The 17,832-nt window shown below is 48.2% G+C and overlaps 1 protein-coding gene across 1 annotated transcript in view; it reads left to right on the forward strand.

The window, feature by feature from the left end:
- The first annotated feature begins 1,701 nt into the window (after positions 1–1,701).
- The window catches only part of NYX (nyctalopin), a 28,084-nt gene continuing 11,953 nt past the window's right edge, over positions 1,702–17,832 (forward strand). Inside the window, exons 1-3 of the mRNA XM_045995510.1 lie at positions 1,702–1,773; positions 6,484–6,574; positions 6,927–7,004. Of these exons, the coding sequence (XP_045851466.1) occupies positions 6,968–7,004 (37 nt within the window). The 5' untranslated portion in view covers positions 1,702–1,773; positions 6,484–6,574; positions 6,927–6,967. The remainder of the gene's footprint in view (positions 1,774–6,483; positions 6,575–6,926; positions 7,005–17,832) is intronic.

Below are 17,832 nucleotides of genomic sequence, written 5' to 3' on the forward strand. Positions count from 1 at the left end.
CCTATGCTATTTCTGTTTCAATTCTTCCCTGCCACTTGTTTTGTGGGAATATTTTAAAGCAAATCCCAGACATATAATTTCACTGTAAATACTTCTATATTTTTTCCTAATGCATAAGAACTTTAAAAATAGGATATAATACCACTGTCACACCCAAGAGAAAACTAACTCTGTATATTACCTAATAATCAGTCTGTATTTTGTTTCTGCTGACTGTTTCACAATTATCCAAAGATTGCCTTGTTTGACATCTTGTAAGTTTGTTTCACTTAACAGATCTCCCTCCTTTCCCCTCCTCCCCATTCCATTAATTTGTTGGAAAAATTGGATCACTTGCCCTGTAGAACTTTCCACAGTCTATATTTAGCTGATTGCATCTTTGGTGTCTTTTAACATATTTCTCCATCCTTCATATTTCTTTAAATAGTAGCTGGATCTGGAGGCTTGATTAGCTTCAGGTTCTTTCTTTTTTGGCTGCGATTACCTCAGTGATAGTGCTATGTACTTTCTATTAGGTTATGTCAGGAGGCACCTACTGTCTGCTTGTGCCATTTTGGAGGCATGTTAGGGGTGATCAGTAGGATTCATGATTTTACTGCAGCATAGTCATTTCCTCATTCTATCACTTCTGGATTTATTATTTATTATTTATTCTGTGATTTTTTTTTTAAAGATTTATTTATTTATTTGGCAGAGAGAGAGACACCGAGAGAGGGAACACAAGCAGGGGGGAGTGGGAGACAGAGAAGCAGCCTTCCCGCCAAGGAGGGAGCTAGATGCCTGGCTTGATCCCAGGACCCTGGGACCATGACCTGAGCCGAAGGCAGACACTTAATGACTGAGACACCCAGGCACCCCTAGCTGTGATTCTTTTATAAAAAAACTTTACCTCATCAACTAGTGCATTTGGTTACCTTATAGTCCATAATTATGGAAAGGCAACATAAACGCTTGATTCTTTCCCATTAGTTACCACCTTTTTTTTTGTTTTAAAGATTTTATTTATTTATTTGACAGACAGAGATCACGAGTAGGCAGAGAGGCAGGCAGAGAGCAGGAGGAAGCAGGCTCCTCACTGAGCAGAGAGCCTGATGCAGGGCTGGATCCCAGGACACTGGGATCATGACCTGAGCCAAAGGAAGAGGCTTTAACCCACTGAGCCACCCAGGCGCCCTAGTTACCACCTTTCAAAATAATGCTTTAGTAACCTCCAAAGTCTACTGATGAATGTTTTCAAGTATCATTATAAACTCACGGATCTAATGAATGTTTAGTTTATTTGATGCATTTCAGTTTACTTAGGTCAGTATTCTTATTGATGCTTGTCCCATCTTTGGCCAGTAGAACTACTAGACTTTCCTTCTACCCACCCAAGTATCTTGGATGGCTTGTCTTCTGAAGAAATAAGACGTTCCAGAATGGCGTTGTACTTTGCCTGTCCCTGGCCATGGAAGTAACCTTTTCTTCGAGGAGCTCTGGTTTCTTTGAAGAGAGACCTACTTTTGATGCAGTGTAAAGAGTGATGATTTCAAAAGAGGCTCTACGGAGGTGTATCTTTGGGCAGCGGGCAGTGTTTGTTGAATGAAATGGCAGGAAGCGTCCTCGGGGCCAGCTCTTCATGCACAAAGGAGCTAACAGGGTATCAGCCACCATCCGAGATACGTGGCCAAGTCACAAGGGCAAGGCACTGGGAGACCATCCCCAGGGTGTGACCTTTGGAAAGTCAGGCCCTCGCCCTGGCACCCCTTCCAGCGGGACACTCTGCGGCTCCAGGTGCGTGACTAACGTTTCCGGCAGCGACGCGCCCTGGGACTTTCCCGGGCCCCAGCATCCCCGGCCTTGCTGCTGAGAATGGCGCGGCGGGGGCGGGGAGCAGGTAGGGGCTGGGGCTGGGAGCCGCCCGGCGGGGCTCCGGAGCCAGGGCGCCCTCTGGCGGTCACACGGGGAGGGGCGGGACTCGAAGGGGGCGGGGCTCCGCCCCCGGCAGCCCCTCCTCTTTGACCCTGGGGTTGGGCTGGGCGGGCGCACGCAGGCAGAAGCTGCAGAGGTTTCGCAAGGACGTGACCTTAAGGGGTAAAAACCACGGTGTGACGCGTGGTTGCCAGCCGGGGCTAGCGAGCTGAACTAGTTCTCCGACACCCGGGGAAGGGGGAAGGGAGCGGCTGGGCCGAAAGGTCCAGACCTGTGACTCAATGCCTGCAGCCCCCTCCATTGCTGCGGTGGCGCGCCCTGCGCCCCGGGGGAAGGAAGGGGGCGCGAGTCTGCACCTGGTCTGCGGTTGGGGTGACGTCACTCCACCCGGGGTGGGGGGGGGCTCAGCGGAATGAGGGCATGGTTTTCTCTGCCTCTCCCCTCCCCCCAGTGAAGCGGCGAGGCTCAAGCTGGTCACCGAGCTGAGGGTTTTGACTGGAAGGTTGGAAGTGAAAGGACAGGGGAATTTGCTAATAGATAACAAAGGAGTTAGGTATTTTAGCGTGGAATAGATTCAGTCAACGTAGTTTAGGGGTGCCTTCGGTGCCTAGCAAAAAGTGGGCTGGTACCTCCCCCTCCTCACGCAGGCAGCGGGAGTGGCCATGGGGGGGGCATCTTTTGTTTCCTTGTCTTGCTAGGGTCCCGGAAAAGCCCAGGGACTGGGAGGCAGGGCGACGGAGTCCTCGCTTCATGTTTACCTGTCACTCTGGGAAACAGGTCACTTAACCTGCCTGGGTCCATCCAGACCACAAAGGCCCTTCCCCCCACATGTCCTCCGTGTGCAAACAGCTGACCCTTAAGAGGCCACTTCTCCAGCATACACAGTAGTGACACAGTCTACGCTTAGGAGGGTGATTAAGAAAAGCAGGTTCAGAGTCTGTTGGGCACTGCGTTCTGAGGTCCCAGGAGCCCCATGACTCCTCACCCCGGGTCTCCCTCCATCTTGCCCAGTCTGAGGGTGATCTTGGCGTTGTGGGAGGGCGACTCGGATCAGCCACAAACCTGGACCAAATGCTACAAAGGGCAAGGCCTGTGGGCATCCAGGGAGGATGCCAGGAAGGGGCTCATTTCTTAGAGGAGGTAGCACTTGTGCTAAGCCTGCCAGGAAGGCTGGAATTCCAGCACGCGGAGAAGTGAGGAGAGAGGCGCAAAGGCTGGGGGACCGGCCATCCAGGGTCAGCGTGTCTGTGAATTGTGATCCCCGTGCAGAAAGGCTGGAGGTGAAGTCTGCGCCCTCCGAATAACAGGCGAAGCCTCCTGTATCACTGTACCATGTAGCGTGGGGGCCCCCCGGGCTGTGGAGCCCCTGAGAAGCAACCTCGCCCATCAGAACAGAAGGAGACCTTGTAGCCCATCCCAGGGCAGCTTGGCATTGAGCAAAAATCCCAACACGTCTCCCTGCACCAGGCCACTTTGGTAATCGGCATTTCTTTACCAATTCCAAATTGGGGAAGCTTAGCTGCTCCCACCTTCCATAAGGAATTCTGCCCCTCGATTTGTCATAAGCGATGACCCCGGAAAGGAAGTTTTTGTTTTGTTTGTTTGGTTTTTTTTTTAGATTTTATTTATTTATATGAAAGAGAGAGAGACAGAGCACGAGTGAGGGGAGGCGTAAAGGCAGAGGGAGAAGCAGACTCCTTGCTGGGTGGGGAGCCCCATGTGGGGGCTCCGTCCCGGGACTCCCAGATCATGATTTGAGCCGAAGGCAGACAATTAGCTGACGGAGCCAGCCATGCTCAGAATTTTCTTTAGGAATCGGTACATCTCTATCATTTTGCCTAGTAGCCAGAGACTGCTGGAGAATATGAACCCCCTCATCTCCTCCCGGAGCAGCCCTCTACAGAGGGTGGGTGTTGGTGGATAGATGGTCCGGCTCCCTGCCCTGAAGTTGGGATAATTCGGAGATATGTGCTCTATACTGTCTTCGTAGATTAGGCTCTGCTTGCCCACAATGCCGACTTGCCTGTTAACACCGTTGATTTTCCACCTCTCCACTCTCCTGCTGGTGCTTCCAGGAATCACCTTCTGAATCAAGCCCGGGTGCCCCTTGAACAACATGGTGGGATTAGGGACCCTCAGAAAACCCACGCATAACTTTTGGCTCCCCCAAAACTTAACTACCAAGAGTCTGCTGTTGACCAGAAGCCTTCCCAAGAACATAAACAGTCAACGAACATCTATTTTGTATAGGCTATGCATTCTGTACTGTATTTCTGTCATATAAGCTAGAGAGAAGAAAATGTGGTTAAGAAAATCATAAGGAAAATATACTTCCCGTACTGTAGTGTGTTTGTTGGGGAAAAAATCCTCACGTAAGTGGACCTGTGCGTTTCCAACCAATGTTGTTTGAGGGTTGATTGTACTTATATTTATACCTTTGTCTCAGGATCTGTTTCTGGGGGAACGTGAACCAAACATGAGGACATGTGTTGCACGAATGAAGCGATTGCCAATTCCTTTCAGGGCTCTCCTGGGCGTGTGTCTGATTTGCCTCATATGACACGACAGGGCACCTCGGAGCACCTGGCCGGCTCAGCTGGAAGAGCATATGACTCTTGATCTCAGAGTCATAAGTTCAAGCCCCATGTTGGGTGTGGGGATTACAGAAATTAAAAAAAAAAAAAAAAGGGAAACAGGGCACCTTTGCTTTGTTTCACTTGGAATCAATCTTCACATGTCCATGCCCTCCGTTCCCCCTCCCCCCTCAATGGTCTTATCTCCACGTGGTGTGTGTGTGTCTGTGTGTTCAGGCAGGAGGGATCGGAGGCAGAGAAATAGAAAGAATCTGGTTTCGTATCCGAGTCTTCTCCAAGAGTGTGCACAGGAGGTGGCTGAACGCCTGAACCCACAAATCCACAGGAGGAATTTTGACTTTTCCCCTCACTCATGGCCCCTAGCTGTGTCCCTGCGGGGCTGCCCCCCCCACCCCCGACCCCCGTGCAGCAGGAATTACAAAGAAACACCAGGGCTTCCCACCCCTCCTCTGCTGACAGGAAGCTTTTCTAGAAGGCCACCTGCAAAGGCAGAGTGTTGCTTCCTGGGCCGCTTCTGTCTCACAGGGTTACTTACACACTCCTCCCTTTTTCCTTCTTATCAGCTACCACCCGCGTTGCAACATCGTTGGCATTGCAACATTGTCCGCACGAGTGCAGCGTGCAGCGGTGTGGCTGGGGGCCAGGCTATCTCGATCTTTGAAGTTTCTCCCTGATGGCATGCCAGTCCATCTCAGTGGCACTTCCTGTGACCACCCCCACCCCCTTGCTTTTAACCCCTTGGGACCCTTGGGATCAAAGTTTTTGATCGCAAGGTGGCTTGTTCTCCAGCTGGAGTCCCTGGTGCTAGCTGGCCTGGCGGTTGGGTCCTTTCCTTTTCCCCGCTGAGGGTCTCTGATCGCTCCTGACTTTGCATCTGGGAGAGATGTCTGATTTCCTAGGTAGAGAAGGTCTTCCTCAGGGAGGTCCTTGGCCCAGAGCGACAGACCCAAGAGCCTGGAGAGGACTGAAGGCGAGGTGGGTCCAGTAAGCCATGGGCAAGGACTGTAGGTGCGGACAGGCTGTTCCAGCCACCTTCTAGCCTGGGCAGCGGTTTCGTTTGCAAGGCCATCCACACATTTCTGCCCCATCCCCAGGATGCTTTCCTTCCCAGCAGAGGTTATAGAAAGTTCAGCCTTATATTGGCTTACAAGGCCCAAGCACAAGAAAACCAAAATTCTCCAGGCACGGCAGTGGCGGACGTCTAGATTTGCACCCCGAGCCCCGGTTGTGGGAAGGGAACTCCAGGCTTCCATCCATCGGCACCAGCACACCAAGGTCAGGCCAGCCAGGATGTGGCTGTCTCCCCTTGGGTGGTTCTAAGCCCTGGGTACCTGGCAGGTCAGTCCCAGCAGAGCAGAGGGCCGGATCCTACAGCCAAGCTTGCTGGGGCCAGAAGAATGTGGGGGGCACCCACACTGCCCCCTCCGCTCCCCTAAACCAGCCCCCACACCCATGGGAATCTGGAGAAAATGGAGAGCTCTGTCCCTTCCCCAACTCTCCAGGTTATATAACAGCGTCCTTGTTGAAAGTGCTGATAATGCTGTTTGGCAGCAGCAGGAAGCCAGTTTCTGGCTACGCATTGCTTGGGGGCTGGGGCTGGGGTCAGGGCAGGAGGTGGGCTCTGTGGGGGTTGGTTTAAGGAGAGAAAGGGGCCAGGCAGATGGAGAGGCCAAGCAAGGCCCGGAGATAAAGCCGATTGGTGTGTCAGCAAAATCTGTCCCGGGCTTTGGTGATTCGAAAGGCAGACAAATTCTTTCATCTCTGTTAATCCTCATCTGATACAGGATTTTCCTGCCATTAAATCTGGAGAAAGAAAAATAAGCACTCGAACCTGCACAAGCAAGTATTCCTCCTCGACTTCTGCTCACCGTCTCCCCCTCCCTACCCCCACTCCCCTTTACTTCTCTGCTGTACCATTTTTTTTTGTTTTGTTGTTTTTTTTTTGTTTGTTTGTTTTTTTTGCTGTACCATTTTTTAGGTCTGTGGCTGCCAGACTTAGGAGATGGATGGGCTTGGGGAGCCGAAGGGCGCCTTGGAGGAGGAGCAGGACCAGGCAGACCCCCAGGACAGTAAGCGACATTTGGGGACTGACTATTCATGAATGCATCTCAGCAGAGGTCTCCTCTCTGTCCGTTTGCCTGCTGGGTTGTCAGTGAGTCCTTCTGTGTTGCTGTCAGGGTTCTAGTCTGATGAAGGGTTTCCAAACAGAGCCAGGCTGTCAGTTGGGGGGGGGGGGCTTCTGATGGGCTGTCGTTACTGGTTTCTCTTAAGACCAAGATCGATGGGGAGAAGTGAGTGTGAAGAAGAGGGCAAAGGCAGGGCATTCAGGAGGAAGTGTGCAGGTGTGGGGAGGGGCCTGTGTGTCCCGGTTCTCCAGGGACCCCTCCTGGGCGCTCGGTGACCTGTGCTGTCTCCCTTCAGGTAGGGAGTCTACAGCTGGGTGGTTCTAAGCCACCGGGTGCATGAAAGGCCACGGGATGCTGGTCCTGTTGCTGCATGGTGAGTTCCAAGGCCCGTTCCTTCTGACCCCCAGCAGACAGCTGCCAGTGGGGGCAGGGGTTGGGGAGCCCATAGAAGATTCTAGAAGATGCATGGAAACCGCAGGGCTTCTACCCAAGGAGCTTGGTCTTCAAATGGCTTTCATGAAAGCCATACAGGGACACCATGTACAGAACTGTGATCGGGGGGAGGGAATGGAGAATGAGATAAAACAATAGGTGGGGGGTTTGGTTTGCTTGTTTGTTTGTTGAAAAACAGAATTCCTGAGCCAAATATATCAAATAACCTTTTGGCAATTTTCTTATTCTAATTTCAGATATGAATTCTTTTTCTTTTTTTTTTAATTTTTAAAAAGATTTTATTTATTTGAGAGAGGGAGAGACAGCAAGAGAGGGAACACAAGCAGGGTGAGTGGGAGAGGGAGAAGCAGGCTCCTGCAGAGCAGGGAGCCCCACTCAGGGCTCAATCCCAGGACCCTGGGACCATGACCTGAGCCTAAGGCAGACGCCTAATGACTGAGCCACCCAGGTGCCCCATCATTTTCTTATTCTAATTTCAGATACGACTTCATGGGTGTAATCACCAAAAACTACAATGTCATATTACTTTAAGCTTATTTAGTTTAAAAAAAATCCCTTAAGCCATCTTCCTAAAGGAAGAAGAAAAAAAATGAAAATATCAGGTGGGAATTGTGTGATTATAGATGTTGAAACATTCTTCCCCAAGGTTTTTGGTCCTATTGTTATGTGGGTTTTAATATAACAAGAAGACTCCTCACAGAAATTTTTTTGCCACACCTCTGCAGACCCACCTCAAATCCGAGATCGCCCAGGGGAAAAAAAAATCCCTTGGTAAATTCTGCAGTAAAGGATCCTACACAAAGAATCTGTTTTTCTGGCCCTCGGGTGAATGTAATTATTTGAGGTGATAAGTACCGATGTGATAGACGTCTGTGTGCAGTGCTGGCAGCGAAAACTTTGCCAGATAATTCCAAAATGGTAGTAATAGAATCTTCTAACCCTTTATTCCACTTTTTCTTTTTCTTTATTTTATTTTATTTTATTTATTTGACAGAGAGAAATCACAACTAGGCAGAGAGGCAGGCAGAGAGAGAGGAGGAAGCAGGCTCCCCGCGGAGCAGAGAGCCCGATGTGGGGCTCGATCCCAGGACCCTGGGATCATGACCTGAGCCAAAGGCAGAGGCTTTAACCCACTGAGCCACCCAGGTGCCCCCACTTTTTCAAAAAGTAGATCTTGGTCTATTCAGTGAGTCAACAGTACGCTCCAGGGATATTAGGAGGGGTATAACTGGACAGCTTTTGTCCTTGAGAAGCTTGCATTCCTTTTTGGAAGACCTAATACATAAATGAGAAACCAAATTGAACAAGGTGCAGGGAACACTGTGATAAGCAGGACATGACTTTCTACACCGAGGAGCCTCCAAAGGACAGAGGTTGACATATAATTACGAACAGCCAGCTCCTTGCCATATCTTCTACCTAGAAAGGACATGAAATTTGATTGACTCATTGGGACGGAATGTTTGGTTCTCTGAGCCAGCATGATTTTCAGTGTGTACCCAAAGCTCTCCCTCCCATCCCTGACAGAATGCAGACAGTATTCCTAGCCTGCGCATGGCAAGACGGGAGCTGTTCTTGCTGCCGCAGAAACCCGAAATACATCCAGACTTCTTGTGACAAGTTGGAGAGCTTAGCAGTGACATCATTTGCTAACAATAGATGCACTTAAAATTAATGACCGTCTCCACATCCCCTGGCGCTTTAATTTAAAACACACTCAGCAGCACAGACAGTATTACTCTGACTACAAGTCACAGGATTATGAACGACATGTTCCCGAGAAGCAGGCAGGGATAGGGTTGTACCTCCTTAGCTAGAGAAAAAAAAAAGATTAAATGAGCCTGATAAAACAAGGTCGTGGGGGAATCAGAAGTGGCTCACGGCAGGGCAAATCTGGGACAAAACCGGAACAGAAATTCTCTGGACAGGAGGGTTCACTGGAAGTGCCTCCCCTCCCCTCCCTTTCCTGCCCCTCTCCACCCCTCCCCTCTCCACTATGGCAGCCCCCTTGGGGTCTTACTGCTGTCCACAGCGTAATATCCCAATTCCTTGCTTTACAGGGTTCCTCACCCAGGGCTTGCTCTAAACCACAAGTCTCTAACAAGGGCCCGGGTTTCTGTTTTATTCACCTTGCTGTCTCTAGAATCTAAGACATTGTAGGTGCTTGTAAAGATTTGTTAAATGGGTGAAGCTGCCCAGATGAGAAGCATTACAGTAACTGATAGAGGCCTTGCACCTAAAAAAATCTGTATCTAGTTCAGAAACTCTTCAAACTCAATAATAAGACAACCCATTACAATTTTTTTTTAAATGAGTAACCTCTATGCCTAATGTGGGGCTCGAATTCACAACCCCAAGATCAAGAGTCGCATGCTGGGGCACCTGGGTGGCTCAGTGGATTAAGCCGCTGCCTTCGGCTCAGGTCATGATCTCAGGGTTCTGGGATCGAGTCCCGCATCGGGCTCTCTGCTCTGCAGGGAGCCTGCTTCCTCCTCTCTCTCTGCCTGCCTCTCTGCCTACTTGTGATCTCTCTGTCTGTCAAATAAATAAATAAAATCTTAAAAAAAAAAAAAAAAAGAGTCGCATGCTCTCCCAACTGAGCCAGCCAGGTGCCCCCTAAGACAACCCATCTTTAAAATATGGGCAGCATGTTTTGAATAGCTCTTTCATCAAAGAAGATATTACAGATGACTAGCAAGTACATGAAAAGATACTCAACCTTATTAGTCATCAGGGAGATGCAAATGAAACCCACAAGGAGATACCACTTCACACCCACTAGGATGGCTAGAGTTAAAAAGACATAGCAAGTGTTGGGGCACCTGGGTGGCTCAGCGGGTTAAGCCTCTGCCTTCAGCCCGGGTCATGATCTCGGGGTCCTGGGATCAAGCCCCGCATGGGGCTCTCTGCTCAGTAGGGATCCTGCTTCCCCTCTCTCTCTGCCTGCCTCTCTGCCTGCCTCTCTGCCTACTTGTGATCCCTCTCTCTATCAAATAAATAAATAAAAATCTTAAAAAAAAAAAAGACATAGCAAGTGTTGGTGTGGATGTGAAGCAACTGAGATACTTACCATCTCACCCAGCAATTCCTCTCCTAGGTAAACGCTGACTGAAAACACGTGTCTGCGGTAAGACTCACCCACAAATCCTTCCGTCAGCCTTAGTCACAATAGGTGAAAACTGGAAAACAAACCAAATGCCCATCCACAGGTGACTGAACACACAAATTGGGTACATCCGCACAGTGGAATACTGTCCAGCAATAAAAATGAACAACTGGGGCCCCTGGGTGGCTCCGTCAGTTGAGCGTTCAGCTCTCGGTTTGGGCTCAGGTCATGATGTCAGGTCCATGAGATCGAGTCCCACGTCTGGCTGCACGTTCAGCAAGGCGTCAGTGAAGGTTTCTCTTTCCCGCTCCCTCTGCCGCTCCCTGAGATCTCTCTGTCCCTCTCAAATAAATAAATAAACCTTAAAAAAAAATGAAGGAACAAGTGACATTCAGACAACACAGATGCATCTCACAAACATCACATTGACTGAAAAAAAACATTTGATTCCATTTATATGAAGTTCTAGAATAGGCAAAATGAATCTACAGTTCAGAAAGCGTATCAGTGGTTGTCTGGAGCTGCGGATGGGGAGGGGACTGCTGTCAGTGGGACCCGAGGAAACTTTCTGAATGGTAGGAATGTTCTAAATCCTGTGTAGAGTGGAGCTTACATGGGTGTGTTGCATTTGTTACACACTTAAAATGGGTACATTTACATTGAGGTCAATTATACCTCAATCAACTTGACTTAAAAGAGAAAAGGAAGTCTGTAGGGAGAGAGGGCCTGCACCCCAAAGAGAACACATCCTTTATTAACGAAATTCAGGTGCTGTGGAGTGAAGGGCAGTATGTGTGCGCCATTCATTGACGTTGTTTCATGGATAAGTAGCTCGTTGGCTTTGATTGTAGAGTAGTACTCCTTGTATGGGGGCTACTGGTTTGTTCATCATTCATTCCCCCCATTGAAACAAGTAGAGCACTTGTTTCAGTTTGGGGCGATTATCAATATTTAGGCCTGGGGGCCTTCCTAGGGCCTTGTGTTCTACTCCTCCTATGAGACAGCTCTCTACCGTAGGATTCGCAGGGCCTGTGAGGCTATCAGCAGAACACCTTTCCTGAAACACACCAGTTTCTCCATCCCCCGTGATGCACATTAGTCAGCAAAGCTGAGGGGTGAATCCAGGATCCTCTCTTTCTTTACTGTCACAAAAGATATGTTTGTGGCATGAGAAGGAACTTCCGGGATTACCGTGAGGTCAGAGGCCATGGGATGGTCTCCCCCACTGCCTCTCCTTTTCCCCCCACCCATTTCGTTTTGAAAATCCAGCACTGGGTCTTGGCCTGAGGAGCAACCCGGACAGCATTTTCAGGGAGTGGGAGGAGAATGACTTCCAGAGCTGAAGTGGCTGAAGAGATTTTGCTGAAAGCAGAAAATGACCATATTTTCCCTTGCTATTTTGGTTTTGTGAGGCACAAGTTCTTTGAAAACAATGAGGATGAAGAAACACTTAAAACTCAGTCTGTGGTTGGAAACTCCATGAGTAACTGTTCTCCTTAGCAGACCTCAAGGGGAAAAGCACACATCTGAAAAGCAGAGGGCCTCTGAAGGAGAAATTTCTCAGCTGGTCTACATTAAGACCTCATTCTATGGGGCATCTGAACCCAGCCTTCCCTGCCTCCCTGCAGCGTGGAGGTGGTCAGCACATCAGACCCAAACACAAAGGCAGGAACCCATTTCTGTATTTGCCTAGATTCCGGACACCCTGTAACATTCACTATTAATTATTATTATTTTTTATTGAAGTAAAATTCACACAATATAAAATTAACCATGAACCATTTTCTTTATAAGAGAGAGAGAGAGAGAGGGAGAGAGCGAGCACCTGCATGCATGGTGAGGGGAGAGGAGAGGCAGAAAGAGAGGGAGAGAGAGACTTACACAGACTCCATGCCCAGCATGGAGCCCAACGTGCGGGCTCAATCTCAGGACCCCCATATCATGCCCTGAGCCAAAATCAAGAAATCAGGAGTTGGACGCTTAACTGACTGAGCCACTCAGCTGCCCTAATCATGAACCATTTTAAATTCTTTAATTTTTTTTTTTTTAAGAGTAGGCTCCAAGCATGACATCAAGACCTGAGCTAAGAGTTGGACGCTTAACTGACTGAGCCACCCAGGTGCCCCAAATCATGAACCATTTTAAAGTGTACAGTTTGGCAGCATCGAGCACATTCACAATGTTGTGCAACCATCACCTCTATTTCCAAGGCATTTGCATCATCCTGAAAGGAAACCCTCTACCTATTAGGCAGTCACTCTGCATTCTTACTACTCCCAGCCCCTGGCAGCCACTAACCTACTTTCTGTCTCTACGGCTTTGCCTCTTCTGGGCATCTCTTGTAAATGGAATCTTACAGTATGTGGCCTGTGTGTCTGGCTGCTTTCCCCAGCATAATGTTTGTTTGTTAGATTTATTAATTTATTTGAGAGAGAAAGCATGGGGGGAGGGGCAGAGGGAGAGGGAGAGAATATCAAGCATACTCCATGCTGACCTCGGAGGGCAACGGGGGACTCGATCTCATGATCGTGAGATCACGACCTGAGCCAAGTTGGGTGCTCAACCGACAGTGCCACCCAGGCGCCCCTAGCATAACGTTTCTGAGGTTCACCCACATTTAGTGTGTATCGCTACTTCATTCCTTTTTATGGCAGAATAATATTTCATGGTGTGGACAGACCACATTTTGTTTATCCATGTTTATCCAATGTTCATCTTTTGATGGACATTTGTTTTCCTCTTTGGGCTATTGTGAATAACGCTGCTATGAACTTTCATGCCCAAGCATTTATTAGAACACCTGCTTTCAATTCCTTTGGGTATATACCTAAGGAGTGGAATTGCTGGGGCATATGGTAATTCTAGGTTACACCTTGTAACATTTTATACCATGTGGATAAATCCCATTTTTTATTTTTTAAAGATTTTAATTTGTTTATTTGACAAGAGATCACAAGTAGGCAGAGAAGCAGGCTCCCTCCTGAGCAGAGAGCCCGATGTGGGGCTGGATCCCAGGACTCTGGGATCATGAGTTGAGCGGAAGGCAGAGGCTTTAACCCCCTGAGCCTCCCCAGGTGCCCGATTAATCCCATTTTAATAAAGTTGGTCCACCTAGACCCTTGGGTTTGGACTTGGGGTACGTATTGGGATCATCTGTGGAGCACAGTGCCTGGTTCCACCCTTGAAGATCAGGATTCTCTTGATGTGGTGTCCAGCCTGAGCATTGTTGAGTGTCTGGAAAGCTCCTTATGTGATTCTAATGTGCAGCCCAGGCAGAGAACCATTCTAGACCCTTCTTTGCAGTCTACTTGTTGGAACTTCACTAGTCTCATACTTGGTGTCTTGCTTTCCACTTTGGGGGCAGATCTCCACGTGGTCCTTGAAGTACTAGTCTCTTGGTGAGATTTAATCCTGTGGCAACAGTGCCTCGTGGAGCCTGCTGTTAGCTTTATCCCATGCTTTCACAGCTGTTTCGAGCTTTACAACTCATCCGTTCCTTGTAATGGTCTGCCTGTTACAGATGAGGGAACTGAGATTCGGAAAGCTTGGCTGAGGTTAAACCAAAACAAAACGCTCAAGAGAGCAGTATGAGAAGGCAGGGATGAAAGGCAGTGTCATCAGAGTTTATGAGAGAATGAGAGAGGCCGTGCCCTCAGGATGAGTGCTTCCAGACTGAATGCTCTGGAAAGCCCCGTATGCGTAACCCTGAGCTTGACGAGCCTGGCTAAGCAGCGGCCAGTCCTGAGACTTGGCCAGGTTGGCTGAATTTCCCATCTTCCTCTCCCAATGTCAGACTGGGAATAAAACCACTGAAACCTTTTCAGATTTCCACACGGATCCTTCTCAAAAATACTGGTGTGCGAACAGAAATTGCTCAGCAACTGCCGGGGAGTTTGACCTTCACTTCTCACAAACTGTGATCTTTATTTTAATTCAGTAAATGTTTTTCTGGCCAAGGGATCTCATTGGAACTTGGCCCTGGACAGCCGAGGAGATTTGTTTTTGGAACGATCACTGCTGATGACAGGAGAGGCCCCTTTTCATTTGCATTTGGAAAAATCAGGGATGGCCTCAACAAATTTTTTTTTTTTAAGATTTTTTTTTAAATTTTTTTTTTCTTTTTTACAGATTGAGAGAGAGAGAGAGAGAGAGAGAGTGAGAGATATTACAAGTAGGCAGAGCAGCAGCCAGAGAGGGGAGGAAGCAGGCTCCCTGCCAAGCAGAGAGCCCGATACGGGGCTCGATCCCAGAGACCCTGAGATCATGACCTGAGCTGAAGGCAGAGGCTTAACCCACTGAGCCACCCAGGCGCCCCTTTTTTTTTTAAGATTTTATTCATTTATTTGACAGACAGAAATCCCAAGTACGCAGAGAAACAGGCAGAGAGAGAGAGAGGAGGAAGCAGGCTCCCTGCTGAGCAGAGAGCCCAATGCGGGGCTCGATCCCAGGACCCTGGGATCATGACCTGAGCTGAAGGCAGAGGCTTTAACCTGCTGAGCCACCCAGGCACCCAACAAATTTTGATTCCATATTCTCTTTATTGTGCCAGTGAATAGCAAGGAGCTTCCTTTTGGTTGAGGGGCACTGCCTGGTCCTGAATTTGAGTAGCTTTTTCTTTTAAGGTGGAATGTTCATGAGGTTCTTTGTGGGGGAGGAAGGGGCCAGAAGGAGGAGATGGTACAGATATTAAGGGGACCTGTTTTATCTCTGATGCTGTTTTGGATTCTTGTTGTAAACCACAGCACTTACTTAAGGTACCACTGAAGCCAAGAAAGGATTATTCAGGATTGTGAGGTGTTCCCAGTTTTCCTGGTTGGGGCCCACTGCCCAGAGCAATGCCTAAGCCAGGGAGCCGGGCAGATCCAGCAAAGGCCCTGAGGCCACCACCACTCGTGGACCCACCTGGCAGCTCACAGGCATCATGCTGGGCGCTGGGTCCCAGAAATAATACCCCAAGAGCCTGAAATCCAGATGCCTCTGCCATCATCCTGGCCAGAAAATGGTTTCTGCCTTGCACTTCTGAATCCAAGTGTCCCTTGGGGTGTCTAATCGACAAAACTAGGTCACATGCCTGGGTCCTAACTGTAAGGGACATTGGGAAAGAGAATTTCTGGCTTCTGTCTTGAGGAGGGAGGACTTATAATGTAGAAAATTCCCTAAATGTAGAAAGAGTACTTAAAAGGTGCCGGGTAGCCAGAAAAAGTATCAAACGTCCTTTGCTATCAGAGATGGTTTGGTCACAAGGAACAGAAATCCACTTGTCCACGCAGATGGTTTGAGTAGGTTTATAAAATGGAAACGAGGAAATGTCATAGAAACAGCTATAGGCGGGCCTTCTGGGAACTAGCGAGCTGTCTAGCAACTTCCCGCTCTTCCTGATCTCCATCTCTGTGATTCTCACATTGGGTTTTGTCCTCTGTCTGCATACCAGCTTCCTCACCTTGCCCTGGACTCCTGCTCCCTTGTAACTCTGACCGGCACGTGGCTCTGGTAACAAACCTAGCCCCAGTATTGTACTGGCTGATGCCCACACCATCTCACTGCCCATTCACGTTCACGGCCAGTTAGTTGGTGGGGAGGGGGCAGGGGCTGTTGAATGAATCTGATTGGCTCTGCTTAGGTCAAATATTTATCCCCAGTCCAAACAGCTGTGTCTGGGAGGAGGCGGCAGAGACCCACGGGGTTCTGGTACTTTTTCTTAGAGGTGGTGGTTGGCAACAGCTGCTGCCCAACCAGGAAAATGAGAGCCAGAAGGGCCCCCAAAGGGCAGGAAGCCCGGGCCCTTCAGTTTATAGTTAAAGAGACGGAAGCTCTTTGGGTGTGTCGGGTGGGGGAGAGTACAGCATAATGGAAAGACAAAAACCAAAGGTTGATGTCATTTAACCACCTTGAACCTCAGTTTCCTCTTTCATGAGAAGAGAATAATACTTACCTTGCAAATTGTCATACGAAATGAAAAAAAGGTAGCAAGCTTAGCTTTGAGCAAATGCTAATTAAAAAGAAACCCACAAAATCTGATTAATTTGAACTCTATGATACATGATCCTATCCCCCAGATAACATTCCCAAACTATGTGTGATAGATATTTGCTGTCTTTTGGGACCGAGTTCATCCACAGGCCTTACTCTGTTTAGCTCTCAGAGCCCCCCTGCCAACAGCTCTGTTCTGGGACTGCATAGAAGTATAATCTTAGAGTATGTACCCTTTCGTGTCAAGTTTCTGTGGGTCAGCATAATGTTTTTGTTGTTTGTATCAATGGTTTGTTCCTTTTTCTTTTTCTACTGTTGGGTAGTTTCCAATTTTTATCTGTTCTGAATAAGCCACTGTGAGCATTCTTGTACAGTCTTCATGTGGACCTTTCTTTTATTTCTCTTGGGTAAATACTTAGGAGTGGAATTGCTGAGTCATAGGGTAGGCATATGTTTAGTTTTAATAGGCACTGCCAAAGCTTTGCAGAGTTCCTGAACTATTTTCCACTCCCACCAACCATGTGAGAATCCAGTTGGTCTATGCCTTTGCCAGCATTTGGGGTTGTCAGTCTTTTGAATTGTCGCCATTCTAGTGGGTGTATAAGGAAATCTCATTGTTTTAATTGGTACTTCCCTAATGACTACTTAATATATTCTTTCATGGGGCGCCTGGGTGGCTCAGTGGGTTAAAGCCTCTGCCTTCGGCTCAGGTCATGATCCCAGGATCCTGGGATTGAGCCCCGCATCGGGTTCTCTGCTCAGCAGGGAGCCTGCTTCCCCCTCTCTCTCTGCCTGCCTGTCTGCCTACTTGTGATCTCTCTCTCTGTCAAATAAATAAATAAATAAAAAGTCTTTAAAAAAATACATATATATTCTTTCATGAAGTGTCTCAAGTCTTTTATCCATTTTTATTTAGTTGTTTTTTCATTATTTGTTTGTAGTTGTTTTTATATTCTGTATACAAGTCATATACGTATATGGTATATATATATGTATATATATGTATACACTGTATTACTTTCCTTAATATCTTTTCTTTAACTGCTTTATTGGGGCACCTGGGTGCTGCAGTTAATTAAGTGTCTGGCTCTTAGTTTCAGCCCAGGTCATGATCTCAGTGTCATGAGATCGAGCCCCATGTTCGGCTCTGGGTGGGGCTCCACATGGGACTCTGTGACAGACTCAGCACTCAGCATGGAGTCTGCTTAAATTTCTCTCTCCCTCTGCCCTCCTCCACATACTCGCTCATGCTCTCTTGTGCTCTCTCTCAAATAATCTTAAAAAAGGGGCGCCTGGGTGGCTCAGTGGGTTAAGCCTCTGCCTTCGGCTCAGGTCATGGTCTCAGGGTCCTGGGATCGAGCCCCACATCGGGCTCTCCGCTCAGCGGGGAGCCTGCTTCCTCCTCTCTCTCTGCCTGCTGTTCTGCCTCCTTGTGATCTCTCTCTCTCTCTGTCAAATAAATAAAAATTAAAAAAAAAATAATAATCTTAAAAAAAAAAACACCCCAGCTTCTTGAAATAGAATTGATGTTTAACAAACTGAACATATTTGAAGTGTACCCTTGTGAAACCATCAGCGCAATCAAGATAAATGACATCTCCATTACCTCCAAGATTTATGCTCCTGTATGGTTCCTCCTTCCATGTTCTTCTCTGCCTCCCCCCCCATCCTG

Source organism: Meles meles, chromosome X (genome assembly GCF_922984935.1).
Source record: "Meles meles chromosome X, mMelMel3.1 paternal haplotype, whole genome shotgun sequence".
NCBI lineage: Eukaryota > Metazoa > Chordata > Mammalia > Carnivora > Mustelidae > Meles > Meles meles.